The following is a 16,239-nucleotide window of genomic DNA, read 5'->3' on the forward strand; positions in this document are numbered from 1 at the left end:
AAGAATCAACACGTACATACCTTTCATTTCGGCCCGATTTAAATCCATCACTTGGGTTATCTATTTAGAAACATGTAAATCAAATTCAGTATCAAACCAAAAAGCTGCTGAACGTATTATGTTGCTAGGGTTTTCATTTTTAACAGTTGGTGTAAAAGTTGACTGGTGATATTAATACTTGCTAAACAACTGAGATTCTGAGAACGTATCAAATTATGATTTGAGTAGTTCATAACCAAAACTTCTGATGGGATGCATTGACATCAAATTTTGTATATGTGTTTTTGGAGTGAGTGTCAAACAACGACAAGCGTGCCCAGTAGACCAATTATACCGATATTGTCTCAATTTAACTACCTTATATGTGTTGGGTTTTAATCACAACGGTACAATTGAGATAATTCATACACTTATAAGCTATATTTTATTTGCCACTTTTCTGATGTGGATCTCTCTTCTCTAACGGCGAGCATTTTATCTCTTGCTAAAATGAAGAAAAAAAATAGAGAGGAAGAAAGTCCCCACATGCATGGTCACAAAATTTTTTATTCAGAATGTGCTGAAAGGAATCGAAAGCCACCAGAAAATAACTCGATCGTTGATCTTGAGATGGAAAAAAACACCGGTTAACAAGTTTTGTTTGATTATCTGGTAGATTCTGGAATTCAGCACTTCTATATATGTGACTTACATGCCAATTAGTTAGTATCATGTTGAATTCAACCACTACGTATATATGTAGACAGCAAAAAATGCTGCTATAATCAGGCACTTGGTATGAAATTTCATATAAAACTAATAATTAAAAGAGGTTTATATATACCTTTTTAAGTTGATGTGTCGAGTGATATATGTATGTTATAGCTACATATCGATCAGCACAAACGAGAAATTAGTATGAAGAAATGTATAAATTAGTGCAAAGTTCATAGAGATCTATAGAAGAAGATCGATTCTGTAGAAATAGCTCGGCTTAATTACATGATTGTCGTAAGTTTTGTTTTACATTATTCGTATGCACTTTGCTTACACCATTGTTACCTTATTAGCTCGAGATTACTGAGGTAATTAACCGATTGCTAGCTATCGATCACTAGCCCACACCCTCTTGATAGAACGATGGTATCTTTTAACGACAAGATTTCGGTCTTGCATGTTTTTCCAAAAGACAACCCTGATTATGTACATATGCAACTGTTACAATTTGACAAGTTAAACCTCATGTTTCCATACCATAAGCTGTTACGTACCGTGAAGGATATCACTTCTTGCATGACTTAAATCACTTAATCAATAATCATCCAGAGGGTTAAAGGTTTACAAGAGATCGGGGAAACCCTCCTCGACATATATAATCATCTGTTCGATCGAATATGACAAACTGGTATGAAGGAACATGGTGGTGGCAACTGGCAAGTCGCAATAACAAACCCTAAAGTGAGGGGTGACATATCACAGGGGCATGGGAGCTCTGAGAAACAGACAGTTCAGCGGTTCAGCTATTCAGTACTGTCATTCAATGTTATTGATGACGCACCTGTCCCCTTGAACAATGCCCTCTTTCCCGTTACTTGGATCTCTCAATACTCTAAATTCAAGACTCCCAAGTGGGGATTCAAAGAAGAACCAGCTGACACTTGCTTAACGTAGTCGTGAAGTCAAGTAATCCCTAGGTGATGGTCGTCTCATCAGACACTCGATCATCTCATGGTCCGCGAGGTTGAGATAGTAAAGATTTTCCGAGTACGACATGCATGGGCAAGCAAGCAAAGACAGGGATCGAATAGGAAAATAATAAGCTAAGGTCTCTGTGAGTGAGTCAGTGAAGGAGATGAATAAGCAAGTGTGGTTGAATCCAATGTATGTTTGTTTAAGGGTTTCTAGGTCGAAACCATGCCATGTATGGTGGTGGTGGTGGTGCTATGGTGGAGTGGAAAGTGGGTTCTGAAAACAAAGTGACGACACAAAGTCACAAACAATACTTTGGGAATGGTTTTTGTCTCCCTTTTCTCTCCTTCTCTAGCTGCTTTGACTGCTGGTTATTTGACTATTAGGGTTTTACCCTAACTTGGTGCTTATTTTGGCTATCGGGGGTGGCGAATAATTGAATACCCACTTGAAAATTTTGAATGAAGAGATGAATTCCCATTAAGGTATTGATTTGATCGAATACTGTAATTGAAACTCAGTTCATTTTCACTCTACTTTCACATTGCAAAATAATGAATAGCGCGCTAATAACTGAAATTTACAGTCCAGTTGCTTATGGTTATTAATCTTTCATGTAATCTGAGGCCCTCAGGGTGTTTGAAATGTTAAATAACTTAAATTAGATCCATTTATAAGTCATGAAACTCATGATATACGTTAAGGTTCTCAAAGGGACTCTAAGAAGGTAAACTCATATCGATCACAATCATCACATGATGCAACCAATTAAGGATCGGGGCCATCAATAATCGTTGTCCGAGACTCTAAGATGCCTTAATTTTCTGTCGGTGCCAAGGCATTAAACAATTAAAGTGAAGCATCATTCCAGATATCAAATGCTTCCTGCATATTTTACTTGACAATTATCAAACTGATGTATTTTCTTAATCCAATCAAGGATACTGGTATGTATTTAGCTAGTGTTACTAAACTTGCAAGTTTGAAAGAAATATAAATACAGTTTTAGTAATATGAAAATACAGTGTAGCGGTTGTTGGTTTTGGGTCTACCAAAGACTTATCCATCTGGGGTTACTTGTGTCTGGTCCTAGCTAGCTAGTATATTAATTAGAGAGAAAACGACTGAATTGATCATATTATAGAACTAACCCACCCAGTTTCTCATGTTGGCTATAAAAGATTACCGTAAAGACATGACATCATGAGAAATTGAAACAACTGCATCGATCAAACCTTTACCAGATGGAATATTGTATTCCTTTTCTCTTCCAGGTGCTGCGTAGGATCCAAGAATCCCCAGATGTAAGAAAATTACAGACCAAGTTGCTTTGCTTGTTTCTTATTTCTTTGACCGCGTTGCTTTAAGCATCTATCTCTTCCCTCACAACCTCAGCAAGTCCGTTAAATTAGTTTCCCTGTTTATTCAACAAACATTTTGTTCTCAAACCATAGTTGCATGATTCTTTAAACGTACGTGCATTAACGACTGAGAAATATAGAGATTTTAGAATGAATTATTATAATTAAGCTCGCTTTGAAAAAGAATACCTTGAAGTCTTGAACAAGCCGGTATAAAAGCTACTCAATACTGAAACTGTGCACCTGAAACTCCTTCCAGAATATGATCTTATCATCAATAAGATCAAATTATCATAATATTCAAACTATGTCACTAAGAATTTCCTAATTTTCTCTCGCGTTCATAGAATGGTGTGTGCGGAGAGTGGTTACTCAAGGTTTGAAGTGGACGGAGACTCCAAACGTTTTATAAATGCCGTTAATGGAGTTATTCACCACTGTGGATACTTCTCAAGATCATTACAAATATCATGTCTTTAGTCGATCAGGTCATATTCTTAAGGACATTTTTATAAACGGTACACGAAGTAAGGCTCACTATTAATTTTAGTACATCAAATTCTAAAATATGGATATTAGTACACAAAATTACCAACTCTGCTCACCATTTGTACACCACGTTGATAGCAGTGTTAACTTGACGTAATTAATTCACTGATTAAGGCTATTTTAGTACTTAGATTTTCATTTCTCTTTCTCTCTTGCCACAATCTTAATGACAAATACTCCACATCCAAAATGACATTCATTAAACCTAACCATTTATAATCCTTACCCAAACCTTAATTCTAATATTAACCACATTCCCACACTGATAAGCACCACAACCCATACGTCTATGACGCCGGGCTAGGAAGCTAACAGACAGGTAGGTCACAGATCTCACATCACCCGCGGGAGAGTGAAAGCTGTACTTATACGAGTAGGGTCAACATCCCATTATAAGACGTATTTTGAGGTGCTACCACAAGAGAAAAATCATGCGGGCCAGTGGGCCCAAAATAGACAATATCTCAGCTTTGTGGACTGGCTGTTACATATGGTATCTATTTCTGGTTAGAAACCATAGATCACATTACTTCCACCTGCAAGGCCTTCAGACAGACAAATACAGATTAGGGGATCTGCCTAGTGGATTCGGGTTATTCCACTCAGATGCTAAAGTCAAAAAAGGAGTTTAAATTTATTGTAATCAGCTGAAGGTATCACCATTGAGCTCTCTTCGATGTGAGACTGAAGCCCTTCTCATGTGCTATTTTTTAGTCTTCTTTCCCTTACTTGTTGTACCATTTTGACCCATTCTCTAGCCCATACCATTTGTCGGGCTGAAGTTGGGCAGTATCATGTTGCGCCTGGGCTGCAAAGGGTGGACCCAGATGGCCCAATATCAGTCTTATTGCTACTGTCAACAGTATCAAAGCATGTCTGCGAACGTAAGTGTGCGACGAGGATGTCGGCCCCTTAAGGGGGGTGAATTGTAACGCATGGCTAGGAAGCTAGCAAACAAGTAGGTCAGGATCCCACATCGCCGGTGGGAGAGTACGTGGAAGCTGTGCTTATATGAGCAAGTTCAGCTTCTCATATTGAGACGTGTTTTAGGGTGCTACCTCAAGAGCAAAACCGTGCAGATTTGTGGACCCAAAGAGGGCAATATCCCAGTTATGTGGACTGGGCTATTACAACGCCCCTTACCAACTGTTGTTTCACTCAGAGGAGTCAGTGATGATGGTGGCAATTTTGGTGGCGGAGTAGAAGTGGCGTTCATAGCGTACATCGTCCTCAATTTCTTGTTGGGCCCAGCGGTGAGGACTGGTCATGGCAGGGGGTGATGTTGATAATTGGAGGTGTAGGAAGAGATCTAGTAGAAGGCAATGATTATGAAGTGGGAGGGGTGTGAAGTGTATTAATTGAGTGGATAAGGTTCTAGCATCAATGGTTGTGTTTGGTACAGCTGAGCTTATAAAAAAAGCTGGCTTATGCTGATTTTTGAAAATAAGTGGCTGATAAGTAAAGTAGCTGAGTGTTTGGTAAACTGACTTTTATAAGTGGCTGTTAGTGGCAGAAACAGTGATAAAACGTTTGGTAAACTCAAGCTGACTTATACTTTTCATTTGGCAAATGACCAATTTAGACATTTTAAAAATTTTACATGAATTGTTTGGTGATATAACGTTTTCAAGTATATTATTTATGTATCATTTTTTCTTAACTTTTAAAACTTAAATGACATTATAATTACTATGCGACATTTGAAAATAAACATAAACATATTGGACAAGTAAGTACAAGTAGTTTATTCATGATATTGATTCAATACATCTATTTGAATATGAATATGTACAATGAATCTTCTCATTAATATCCAGTTTTTCTGATCATAGTAAAAAACCAACAATACCCTTGAAAATTTGCCAAGATGACACCTCAGATGTTTCATCATCTCTTTACTCTCTACTGTGGTCTGTGGATGAGCCTTTCTCAGTTATCAGGAAGCCAGGAAAGAATCTGCGTATACCTGGCTCCCAAGTTATCAGAGAAAACATGATCTCCAAGTAACTCATTTCCCAAACTTTAGTCATAGATCTAAACAAAAATTTAAAAGTCGTGCGTATTCAATTAAGAGTCCATATGTTCAACCAACAAGGTAATCACAGGTCTAGTAATCATTAGTTCACTGCAGAAAAGATGAAGCCATAATAGAGCAAATGGATCATCAATCAGAGATTAATTATAGGCTGAAGTCGTATTACAAAATTACACCAGACTCATCTATTCTCTGTGAAATTCGTGTATAAAACTCCAATAGCTGACAAGGAAAGCCCTTGTACTGGCAGAATTGAACACCAACTAATGAGTAATAGATGTACTACAGTTTAATTCCTATCATTATCACTGTTATCAAAGGCATTCTCATCCGAATCAGACCTAGTAGCAAAGTTGATGTTTTCATTTTCACCTGTGTTATTCTCTGAGCTTTCCCCATCTGATTTTAGAAGATGTTTCAAGTCATCTAGGATGTAAGGTTCCGTTAGTTTCCAGAAAAGTGCAGCATTACTTCCCAGGAAACCTATCCAAAACACTCTCCCCTTCCTCTTCACCTTGCACTCCACAGAGCTTGCCTTCAAGGTTTTGACAATCTTCTGAACACCTTCCTCACCTCCCTTTATCTTTAGCAATATGTCTCCCAATTCAGTCCTGTAGCCCCCATACATATACCAGTAAGCAAGAACGCAAGGCGACAACCATCGGTGGACTAGCTTGGGAATCATTTGGCGGCCATTAGGCCAAAACTGTGAACCAATTATCTAGCACTATAAAGATCAGGATTTCAATTACTCCAAAGCTCTTAGGAGGAACTCTTAATTATATAGACAACGAGATACCAAGGACAGAAGGAATTGATTGCAAACACTAATACATGAAAATCCATAGTGTCTCCCCTCACCAAGGACAGAAGGAATTTTTGGCAGAGGATGCCACCTATCAGCCTCAGGATCATAAGCAACCCACTGGAGCCATCAGTCAGAACAAACAACCAGTTGTCACACAATCCCTCCCTGGCTTTATAGTTGGCATAGTCTGAACTACGGAAAAAATCTCGCCATGTCTTTGAAACAGTCTCAACCAGTCCATGATATCCATGAGATAGCTTTGCCAGACATCTCAATGCCAAGTTGTCAGGCAACCCAGGAATGATAGCTTTATGCAGAGATCCCCTATAAACCCAAGATCAAAAATTTAAACCCAACCCACATACTTGAAACCAATTATGGTGTAAATTATATGCATATAGATAACATAAAGTCTAAGAATAAAAGCAATAATCACCACATAAACAAAGCTAGACATGATAATTTGCATCAGCATAGACAGTTACTTAAAGACATAAACTTTCTTACATGAATCAATATATGGAGGAAATGATTTCCTTTATGAATCTAATATGTCTCCTTCAGAATTGAAAAAGTTAACCCCAAAATGAAAGAGCATAGCTTTCACCAAAATAAGATGAATGACCTGCAATTAAATTCAGTTTCAAATAAACATAATGATATGAAGGATGAGTCAAGTTACTCAAGTATACATAAGAAGAAATTGAAAAGGAATACAGGGGGGAATACAAACCTGATACAGAAATGGAAGCTAGTTGTGGTTGCGTTAGGGGATTTGATGTTAGAGGCCTCTGGAACCTACCTTCAACTGGGTGGTGGAAATGAAGACCAGGCCTATTGGTTTGGCTTTTTCAGCAGCCTTGAGAGCTCAAGCTAATCCAACCATAGAGAGTAATCACCTATACAACAAGGATCAAAATTGTCAAGTATGAGATGTGTTGAAGCCCCTAAATCAGCATATGTATTCCTAATTTCTCATAATCAAACAAAAGCATGTTCCTAAACTCCTCAATATACCGCAAGAACATACAAGAAGTCAAGAACTAAAACGATATGGGAGAAAGAAAGAAAAAATACAACGATGAGGCTGGTGTGGTTAAAGAGTTCACAACAAATTGCAACAAAAAGAAAATTAAGGTAAATCTACACTCATGTTATCTTTGCAGATTTCCTTGAACCTACTTGAGATCAATGGGTACACCCTCATTTGCCTATTGATGACCAATCTTGATTCGATTGTAATTAAAATTTTATAAAGAAAGATTACCTTTATGGAGACCACACTGCTGCTTGCCTGCTTCCATTCAACAACGTACGGTGAACCAGTGTACTTACTTGATTTTTAGACAACTCACTCTCTTGTGGCCATCACCAGCATCAGCGGACCCGTAGACGGAATTGGAGTGCTGAAACCTTAAATAGCGCTATACCAATGAGACGTACTCGGGCGCTGGCTGGTTCCACTGGGTGGCTCGGTATCGGAGGGCGTATTCGGAAGCGCGGCAGACCCAGACGTTGAGGCCATCGGTGATGATGAGGTCGAAGCGGGAGGCGAACCATGTGCCCTTGATGAAGATGGGCTGGGAGTCTCTTGGTTGGAGCTTCATGCACAAGTGCTTGGGGACCGAGGCATCGTCCTCCATTTGCGTTGAAGAAGGCAAAATAAGGAACAAAGGATCGGGGAGTTTTGGAGGATGATTGAGAGAGAGATCAGAGATTAGTCGATGGAGAAGACAGAGAACTGAAATAGATCTCGAGGTTGGATCGTGTAATTCCTTTAACTGCACGAGGGTACCCACTGGAATTTTGAAAGTTTAATTAATTATCGCTACAGTGATCTCCGCGTCTCCCACGGCTTCTGCTTCTAAAAGCTACCCTCCCCTTACTTCTGCTTATTGAGCTTAAAAGCCTTGACTTCTGGAAGCAGCAAGTGAGAAGCTAATTTACCAAACACTTATGTGGGCTTTGCTTATAATCACTGGAGGCAAAAAGCTTTACCAAACACAGCCAATACCAGCCATATCTTCAATCATTTTCTTTTACCAAGAAGTTGCAACGACGTCGCTTGGTTATTGAGATCTTCAAGTGTGAGCTTCGATTGCAGAAATTCTTGAATATATATTTAAGCTTAGCAACCATGCCGGAAAGCTAGAAGAAGAGAAGGGAAGCCCGAAGGCAACGCCGTTTTGAGGGTGGTTGTACTGAATTGTAATAGCAGGTTAAGGGAGGAGAGATTGAGGAGACTATAATACCCTTCCAAATATGCAAGGTGTCGCTCAAACTAACGGCGTCATTGACGTCAGGTATGGTTATTGGGTATGTGTTATGAATTTGTGTACTAAAACTTATATTTTGTACATTGATGTATGGGAATTCAGAGTCGACTCAACTTCATGTACTAATTGCAAAATTTTCCCTATTATTAAATATTTAATTCTTCAGCCAATTGTTTAATAATTTTAAGTCATTTATTTAATGAGTTTTTTTTTTGCTACACTTTATCTTCTTTTTTTAAGACAAACATAATATGTTTTATAAATTTTCATGTGGCCTGAATATCTATTACATATTTCTCCGATACGACAAAACAATATGCAAGAGGTCATGAGCAAAAACTCAAAGCTAGTATCGGTATAAAACTATTTTTTAATAATAAGCTCAATTATTCCTAAGACTTGCCTAGTATACGGAGAAATTTGTCAATCCTCTCGAAGAACCACGTGGTAATATTCAGTGGTCCTCCTCACCTGTTATATTTTAACACGTGGATTTATTACATCAAAATTATAATTTTACATATTTTTATTAATTGTGAAATGACCTCATGGGTAATGATGATTTTGAACTAGTATTTCTGATTTAGAGTTCATGGTTTAGGGTATATGGTATTAGAGTGTAGAGTTTAGGGTATTAGAGGGTAGGATGTAAGGTTTTAGAAAAAAACAAAAATAGTCTTTGATAAAATAGCTTAAATATGATTTTTCTTTTTAAATCATACATGTCAAATTGTAATTGAAATGGATGACCACTGGACATTACCATGTGGTTCTCCGGGAAGACTGAAAAATTCCTCTAGTCTATGACTTATTTCGAGCATAATAATAGGCAACAAACAAACTAAACTAAAATATCGGGTTTAGACTCATACCCAAAAGCCCAGGCCCAAAACCCATTTTATGAAACCATAGACAAGGATTGTAGGTTGGCCGTCTTCAACCCTAGTCGCACCCAACCATCATCCATCGCAAACCAAGTATGCAAACTAGCATTATTTGTGGCTCTACTTCTTTGTTTAATTGGTTTTCGTCATACCTTAGCAAATCTGAATGCAGCATCAGAGGAAGATTTTTGTCAAGAAGTGTGGAGGTATTTTTCAATTTGATCTACATTTTATCTTTGTTTCGATATTGTTCTATGTAATTGAGTGTATATATCAATAAAAAAAATACACATCTATTCACTTAATTTTATTTTGGTCTTCATTTGACTACTAGCTATACTCCGGTAAATGCATTGTAGAACATTGCGAGATCTCAATCAAAATCATTCAGTTTCGACATTTTTATCTCCTCGATCACTTTGATCACTTTGATTCAAAGCACAGCCTTCAACCAAATTAAGAATTGAGAAGGAACAAACAGCCCGGTCAACGAAACGGCGCAACACAAGCAAACGTTGTCTTTCCAAGCTGACGTCCTTCCACACGTGCATCCATTATTACCACAATTTAATACCCCACGTGGGACCCCACGAGTTCTCACGTGCGGCCAAGATTACGAAACTAACTAACAGGTAGAATGTCTCTTCTGTCTCTTCTTCTTCTTCTTCTTCTTCTTCTTCCTCACTTTCATAATCCCTCCTTGACTTTTGTGTTTGACAATTTTTGTTTTGCAATCCCCATATATAACCCAATAAAAGAAAAACAAATTCTAATATACTCATAGTTGGTGATTTTTTATTTACTATAACCCACACTTTGTGGCGTCAAGATTGGGACAACTAAATTACTTGTTTATTTTCTTTGCTTTGTGTATAATAAAACCCTGGAAATCTGTTGTCGTGTAAAACATATTGATTCTGATACAACAAACCACCATGGGAATGGGGATGATGGTGATGCGATTTGGGATGATTAGGTCAACTCGGCTTAAAAGAAAAACCCTCTTGTATATAAACCCTGATGGTGAAGCTAACTGAATAGACCCTCAACCACCAAATTTTTTGGTTACTTCTTGCACGGAACCACACTATTTTCTTCGGAAAAAAAAATATACTTGTTTGAGAAGAAGATTTGATCCTATTCTCTTTGGTAAATGACCCTTCTAGGATTCTAGAATTTGAAGCAAGAAAGAATTGGCAAACATCTTGGATTCAAACAACAAGAGAGAAAAACTTTGACAAGGGACTAGAATAGGCCAAACTTCATTGCAAGTACAAGAATCCTCTTATATAGTAGGAGACAAGCCAGGAAAGAAAATTTTTCTTTCTACTCAAACTCAGTTGGAAATGTCTAATGTAAATCTTCACTCAACTTAAACTGCCTTCTTAGAAGACAAAAACATTGTTGAAACGGAAAGCCAAAATAGAAACATCGAAAAGAAAACAAGGCCAACATAACTGCTGAGGAAAAGATGATACTGTGGTTAAAGAGTTCATTCTTGAAAGCTAAATGTTCCTTCTTCGAGAAAGGAAGATGGACCAAGAAACCGGAAATCCAATCTAAGGAAAGCTCAAAAATCAGATCAGTGTATGCGCGCGGCTTCTCCCGCAGCGTCAGGGAGAGTAAAAATGTCAACATGGAAACCAAGGATTTACCAACCGGCTGTACAATTTGAATGAAGAGGGTTTTATTCTTTCTTTACATTCCTACATTGTTGCTGCCTGAATCCATTAGAATTGTCAATCTCCTTGCCGTTTTCACAAAGACACTGCAACTTCAACAACAAATTGATCAACATTTTACCTTACACCATGATCCATATAATGATAAACAGAAACTAATTAGCAGATTCTGATGGAATTGATTCATACCTGAATGGTTCATCTCCAATGTGTTTGACTGCACCAGTAGTATCTCGATAGAGCACATGGTTCAGTGTCTCGGAATTTTCTATGCCGAACATGTCTGCTAGTTTTGTGTATAATTCATCATAAGACTTGAACTGTGAAAAGTCAAGAGTGCGGCCTACATCTTCAGATTCCATAAAGACTTTGCAGTGACCAGTTTCCAACGGTTCAGCTTCATGCCGAGTGTCCTTAGACCAATGCAAACCTTCACCAGGTGATTGCTCTTGTACACTTCGTTGGTGAAGTGCAGATACAGAATTATCAGAATGGTTTGCCATTTTATCTCCACTTCCATCTGACGAACTATTTCCAGTAAGTACTGGTGAGACTGTATCGCCAGAGGAGCTCAAAGAGATCTGCTGCTCAGTAAGTATTGGTTTACCAAATAGCATGAGCTGCGGTGGCTTTACATCATCAGGTTTCTTTGAAGACTGTGGAGACTGTGCCATAGTTAATAAGCAAGATACATTCTCGCTCACAGTAGGCCTTTGAATCATTGTGTTATTGGAGAATTTGGTGGGCGTAGCAACATGATCAAGTGGCGGGAAACCAGCCGGAAATAGACTTGATTGCAATTTGTTGAGGTGGATATCTGATAATGATAGACCGTAATGAGCATGCCTGGCTCCCTGCATGCCAGCAGGAGTTTTGTCGGGCAGACAACCGAAGGGGCTGCTGGTTCCAAGGAGGTGATGATTGCCGGAAAATGTCGGCATTGGAAGTTGTCCCTCGAAAGGGAAATCGGGGTGTTGTGGCAGTCTCATCTTCTTCCTTGGTGGTGAGAATGGTGTCAGATGGATGGCAGGCATGTTTGACACCAATTCTACCAACCAAGGGCTAACTCGTTTAACATTCTGAAGTAAATCAGGTTCATCCCAGCTAACCTGTACCACATTAATTCAGATTACTGTAGGGATTTTCAATGAGAACAAAAGAATTCAATACTTCTGTAATGTTCAGTAGATACTAGATAGTGCTCGTGGCTTTTCTATTAATGCAATTGGTCAGCAAACTTTTGCAAATCACATATGATCAATGGCAGACTTATGTAATTATTCATATGACCAAGGAAATAATATAAGTTGAAAGCATCAACTAGCAGAACGATGGAGTAAGGATCTCGTATAGACAGATTAAAATTTAACAGAAGAACCATAAATCAATTTCTCTATGCTAAATTGGAAACTGCCAGAAGATTAGAGATTTATGTGTGCGCTCAGAACATTACATAGACGAAAGCCAAGCCCACCACAGTAAAGAATTATGGTTCTAGAAAGGAAATAGAAGGTGACTACAAGAACTTGGAGCACAGTACCTGGAGAAGCCGCCAAGGAGACTCAGGCCAACGCATAGGCTCAGATACTTGAACAGAGGATATGGTTCCCATGAACCAACTTATCCTGGAGGAATCTTCTGTTTCAAAGGCCATCTTGAATCTCATTCCGGGGCACCAACGGATCTGCAATGCTGCCTTCACCAACGAGGCTTTAACACAAAACTCGGGAGTACTTGCTCGAGGGTAGTAAACAACCTCGAAGGACTGTCCATTTGAAGCAAGTGTTGCAGCTTCCAAAACTGATTCAGGACCAACTTTCCCCTTCCCAATTAGACTTCCATTCGAATTCGAGCCATTACCATTGCCATTTCTCATCAGCTTCCCTTCATCCTCCCTCAAATAGGAAGAGAATCCTCCATATGGCATGGCGCAGTTCCCACCTGCTGGATTCCACCCAGAAGATGTCTCCGGTCCACCCCCAATTCCCCTCTTGGCTCGCCTAATTCCAACACAAAGATCACCGTTCTCCGCCCTCAAAAACACAATCGAGTCCCCAGCAACAAGCTTCTTATGGTTCACAAAAGTACTCCACCCTGTTGTCAATAGATGCCGCCTCGGCGTCCCCCTATATATGTGCCTAAACTTCCAAGTCTCTCCATGAACATCCTTAGCCAGAATTGTCTGCACAGGAGGATCAGCAGAGTAGTCCAATCTAGGAAAGATGGTTTCTGCACAATACCTCGGCACAGAAAAGCCTCCACCATTGTTAGCATCCGACTGCGTCAGAGTCTTAGCAAATGAGGCCGGCTTATCCTGCGAGTCAGCCCCATTAATCCCCCCAATTCCATTGTCCTCATAACCAGCTTCACTGGAGCTCAAAGGAACCAGTCTAATCTTGGCATAAACCTCATCAGTTTCAGGATCAGCCATGAACTTGATAGCCGACACCCTGCAGAGTATGTAAGGCGGAACTCTCGGGCAGTTCCTGAAATCGACAGGACCGCAAGCGTGCTCGGCGTGGCCCTGAGGGAAGTAGAACACCTTGGCATTCACCAATGGCATTTGAACCATCCCTCCAGCACAGGCATGCCATAGCTGAGGATCCAAGCACTTCTCTCCCTCCTGCAATTTCTCCTTCGAATCCATAAACGTAATCATCTCCCCAAATCTCTAAAAGAAAAAAAAAAGAAAAAACGAAAAGAATCGAACTTTGAAACCCCCCCTGCTCTCAGTAGATATGCTGCACACCCAAAAATTACCCAAATCAGAATTTTTCTTCTATCTTTTTCTTTATATAAACAAAACTCAAATAAAATAAACCAAACGGTAAATTCAAAATCAATGAAGTAGCATTCAATCAAGTTCTTACCTTAAACAGCATACGTGACAGCATACATGAGTTAATGTTTTCACTCCAAAATCTCGAGACTTGTTGGACTCTTGGACTTCAAATCCATTTTCCTTAACCGGCAAACAAATACAGAGTATCAAAAACCCTTCATAGTTTCCTGAGACTGAACCAGTCCAAAGGCCACCAAACTTTTCTTCCAAGCTAAAAAAAGCGCTCCGAAAACCACTCTGCTCTGTTGTGAAAAACAAAAACTGAAAGAATCCCACAGTCCACCGACTCTTGTCAATCTCTCCGCACCAAGTTTCAGAGAGAATCAAGATCTACGGCCGAGAGGAAGACTGATGAGCAGTTTGAGCACCCTGAATCCGTCGTCCGAAGCCTCCGGCGAAAATTCTCCGAAGCAAATAGAAGGGTATTCTCTTCTCCGGGAACTCGGAGGATGAGAGAATCTTGGTTCGTCGTGTAGTGTTGGGTTTGGTTTGGTTTGGAAGAATCAAGCAAAAGCAATCAGAGGCAGAACAGAAGAAGATAAAAAGCCATAGAAGACACGCAGAGAGAGAAAAAAAAAAGAGAAGAGAAGAGAGGAGAGGAGAGAGAAAGCAGAGGAGCTTTTGGATCATGCAAGAGTCCAAAGGCTCACTAACCAAATAAAACCAAAATCAAATTAAAATTAATAACGCAGACTACTTTTTACTACAAATATATACGAGCGCAGAGGTCGTCAGTGTCTCACTGTTCTTGCATTACTTTGACCCATTTCTTTGCTTTAATCAGAGTTTTACCTTTGTTTTAACCCAAGTCCTAAGGTTAATACAAATCATTTCTATTTTTTAATCTTTTGTCAATATATACTTGTTTCGGCTTTTTTAATAACTCCCTGTAACGCGTTTTTGGTTAATCTCACTTCATATATTTCTAATTCTTTTTTGTATATAAGAATGAAGTTTGTTACATATTTGTCGGAAAATATCAATTTTGAAGGAAACAAAATTAAGATATTTATCAAAACTGGTAGAATTTTCAAACCCAAAGGACTTTGAATTGAGAGTGAGAGCTAAGGTTTGTCTTTTTCAACAGTATTGGTTGAGGTGCTCTCTCAACTTATAAAAATTCTATGTATATATCCATCACATATTTTGAGTTACTTCATGTCTTAGTTGATATAAGTCGGCACATATTTATGTTTCAAATATAAATAAATGAGAAGTAAATAACAATTAAGCTTCTTATTTATGAGATTAACTACTATGATTATAACATATGAAAATATATATTTCTATCTTATAACTTTTAAAAATTTAGATATGTGGTTTTTAGATCGGACATGAGTGGTGATAACAAATTCAAACTCGAATCCAAATTTAAATTTGAGCTCGTACATGAATCCAAATTTAATTAGTTTTTCTCAAATTATTATGACACAGAATAATTAGTGATCCGTTTGCTCTGAAGCACCGCAATATACCACTTTACATTTTAATACTTATTACCTCGTCTTTATTTTTTATTACTTACCTTTTTCTTCGGATATGAGGAACGAAGACATAAAGCCAGCAAAACAACAAAGATTTTTAAGGAAGCCCCTCCTATTTTTTCATTTTCTTTCTTCTTCAAATTTTCTATCCATACCCCTAATAATTTATTGATTCTTTAATTCTATTCCGAGCAATCAAACAAACACGGCCTTAAAATATTTCCACTTATTGGCACCTTTAATAATCACATATTCACATTGTTTTCCGTGTCCCGCGAGATATTGATTTTCTCGCGAGCGTGTCGCTATCCTTTTCTGAAACAAGGCAAAAGGCAAAACCAGTCTTTTACCCACCCATCACGGAAAGTGTATTCCACGCGTCGAGGTCAATGGGAGTACGTCACTCACTGCTGTGTGTTAACGTGAATAAATGTGTAATTTACGGAATGACCAATTTGGGGCTATACTCTTTATCATTTCTTTCGATACTGAAGGAAGTGAATCTTTATTCCTCTATATTAAAGCCTTAACATTTAAATTTTACCTAGCTCAATAAGTTGGTGCACGAAAGTGAGATCCATGTTGCAACTCCTTTTATGTTAATGTGCAATGAATAGAGTTATTGTATGGGCAATTCATTTTATGTTAGT

General features: G+C 38.5%; 1 protein-coding gene and 1 long non-coding RNA gene across 3 annotated transcripts; both read right to left on the reverse strand.

Annotated features, from left to right (window-relative positions):
* Positions 1–5,807: 5,807 nt before the first annotated feature.
* Positions 5,808–8,198, reverse strand: LOC126798375 (uncharacterized). The gene is made up of 4 exons (XR_007672510.1): positions 7,689–8,198; positions 7,155–7,320; positions 6,929–7,046; positions 5,808–6,745 (listed from the first exon to the last, which is right to left on the reverse strand). It is a non-coding gene; the product is annotated as an uncharacterized LOC126798375 (long non-coding RNA).
* Positions 8,199–10,928: 2,730 nt separating this feature from the next.
* Positions 10,929–14,701, reverse strand: LOC126798360 (auxin response factor 18-like). Of its 2 annotated transcripts, none has more exons than XM_050525308.1 (4): positions 14,134–14,701; positions 12,804–14,004; positions 11,453–12,372; positions 10,929–11,355 (listed from the first exon to the last, which is right to left on the reverse strand). In XM_050525308.1, exons 2-4 carry the CDS (start codon positions 13,920–13,922, stop codon positions 11,280–11,282), a joined length of 2,115 nt encoding a protein of 704 aa, XP_050381265.1. In that variant the 5' UTR covers positions 13,923–14,004; positions 14,134–14,701; the 3' UTR covers positions 10,929–11,279. The 2 variants fall into 2 exon arrangements, with proteins under 2 accessions (XP_050381265.1, XP_050381266.1); XM_050525309.1 differs by having other exon boundaries at positions 10,929–11,349; positions 14,134–14,700.
* Between the last annotated feature and the right edge of the window lie 1,538 nt (positions 14,702–16,239).

Source organism: Argentina anserina, chromosome 6, assembly GCF_933775445.1.
Source record: "Argentina anserina chromosome 6, drPotAnse1.1, whole genome shotgun sequence".
NCBI lineage: Eukaryota > Viridiplantae > Streptophyta > Magnoliopsida > Rosales > Rosaceae > Argentina > Argentina anserina.

What these genes read in the sequence shown, in the direction of transcription:
- LOC126798360 (XM_050525308.1), bottom strand. Translation starts at nt 13,922, where the DNA reads ATGATTACGTTTATGGATTCGAAGGAGAAATTGCAGGAGGGAGAGAAG. An exon ending in CTCCTTGGCGGCTTCTCCAG is followed by an intron (nt 12,373 to 12,803) that starts GTACTGTGCTCC and finishes AATGTGGTACAG; the next exon opens with GTTAGCTGGGATGAACCTGA. An exon ending in ATTGGAGATGAACCATTCAG is followed by an intron (nt 11,356 to 11,452) that starts GTATGAATCAAT and finishes TTGTTGTTGAAG; the next exon opens with TTGCAGTGTCTTTGTGAAAA.